We start from the raw sequence: 1,597 nt of genomic DNA, 5'->3' as shown, positions 1-1,597 counted from the left end.
TGGTCCCAGCACATCTGCTTTGATACCACTGATGAACTTAATTCACGTGCCACCAGCAGGCTGATTTGTGAATGGCTGTCAGCACATTCTGATACCAGGAAGATCAAGACAGGTGATCAATACTCAGCCTGCTTCCAGGTTATGGCTGATGCCATTCACATTCCTAGTGATCACAGCCTCAGGGCACATTTGAGGCTCACGTTTCCCTTTTGTGGCCCCCTGCAAACATCTGTTTCTGTAAGGCTGTATTCCAGCCAGGAACTGGCAGTGCAATAAGCAAGGGCAGTATTTTCCAGTGACCACTCTCCAGCCTCCCCTGTGCTTATTTATTTGTTTGTTTGTTTGTTTGTTTAACTACCTGAATGGAGGTTGTGGTGAGCCGGGGATGAGCCTCTTCTCTTGCGTAAGTGGTGATAGGACTAGAAAGAATGGCTTCCAGCTGTGCCAGGGGAGATTTACGCTGGACGTTAGGAAAAACTAGTTCTCTGACAGAGTGGTCAGGCAGTGCAATGGTCTGCCCAGGGAGGTGGTGGGCTGTCTGAACCTGGAGGTGTTCAAAGAACGTTTGGACGCTGTGTTGAGGGATCAGGTGTGGTGAGAACTATTGAAGATAGGTGGATGGTTGGACTCATTGATCTTGTAGGTCTTTTCCAACCTTGGTGTTCCTGTGATTCTGTGATTCTGCTTTGAGCCTGAGCTCATGCGGTAGATCTACAGAGCAGCACGACTTGGCAGAGCGGTCCCACTGCACAGCTGAGGAGGATGGGCAAGGGAGTGTGGTCAGCACCGTCCTCCTCTCCGTTCCTTCCACAGCTCCCAAAGCCCCACCAAAAGGACCCCTCTGCCATATCTACTTTAAGCACACCCACAGTACGAAGGAAAACCTGGGATCCTTATCAGCAGGATTTACTCAACCTCAGCTGTCACAAAAGCACCTGGTACTTATTTGAAAGAACAACAAAGAGAGGGAGAAGGCATTTGCGAATGCAGGAAAACTTTATTGTTCCCAGATCATAAGGAGACGGGGATAGAGGAGAAAAGCCCAGCCAGGTTCATGTTGAAGTCCATGGAAGAAGAGGAATGGGCAGGAGAACTGGGCAAAGCATGCAAAGGTGCCAGCACTACCATCTGCTCAGGCCTCAGCCGTAGCTGGAGCTGCTCAGCACTCCTCAACACTCCAGGCCCAGGTGTTCAGGAATGAGTTGATGCTAGTGATGCTGGGAGCAGGCAGGGCCTGTTTAGCAGGGCCCGCAGGTGTTCCAGAGCTTCCTGCTGTAGCGGGGCAAGGGGCAGGGGCTGCAGGCAGGAGAAGCGTAGGGTCTGCCAAAGGTGCAGAGGCCCCCCGAGCCCTGAGTGGCCCCGGCGCCGTAGAGGCCCCCCAGCCCCAGGGAGCCCCCAAAGGCGGGTGCTCCAGAGGAGCCCACCACGGCTTGCTGGGGGAAGGAGCTGAGGATGGGGCCGGGGAAGGTGACGACGACGGGCGGTGGCTGGATGAAGGCCGTTGAGTCGGGGCACTGGCGCGCGCACAGCTCGTTGCAGCTCTCAGCGATGGGCTGGGGCACGGCAACGCTGGTTTTTGGTGGGCACAGGTCGTAGC

At 54.7% G+C, this 1,597-nt stretch overlaps 1 protein-coding gene across 1 annotated transcript; it reads right to left on the bottom strand.

Moving 5' to 3' along the window:
• Positions 1-719: 719 nt before the first annotated feature.
• LOC104916560 (scale keratin-like) lies at positions 720-1,592 on the bottom strand (the record flags this gene model as incomplete). Its single annotated transcript, XM_010727591.2, has 1 exon — positions 720-1,592. A coding segment is annotated over one exon (354 nt), but the record flags the coding sequence as incomplete, so codon positions are not given.
• Positions 1,593-1,597: the final 5 nt, after the last annotated feature.

This window comes from Meleagris gallopavo, unplaced genomic scaffold (assembly GCF_000146605.3).
Source record: "Meleagris gallopavo isolate NT-WF06-2002-E0010 breed Aviagen turkey brand Nicholas breeding stock unplaced genomic scaffold, Turkey_5.1 ChrUn_random_7180001922004, whole genome shotgun sequence".
Classification (NCBI taxonomy): Eukaryota; Metazoa; Chordata; class Aves; order Galliformes; family Phasianidae; genus Meleagris; species Meleagris gallopavo.
The sequence above is the reverse complement of the archived record's forward strand: the minus strand, read 5'-3'. Positions and strand labels throughout refer to the sequence as shown.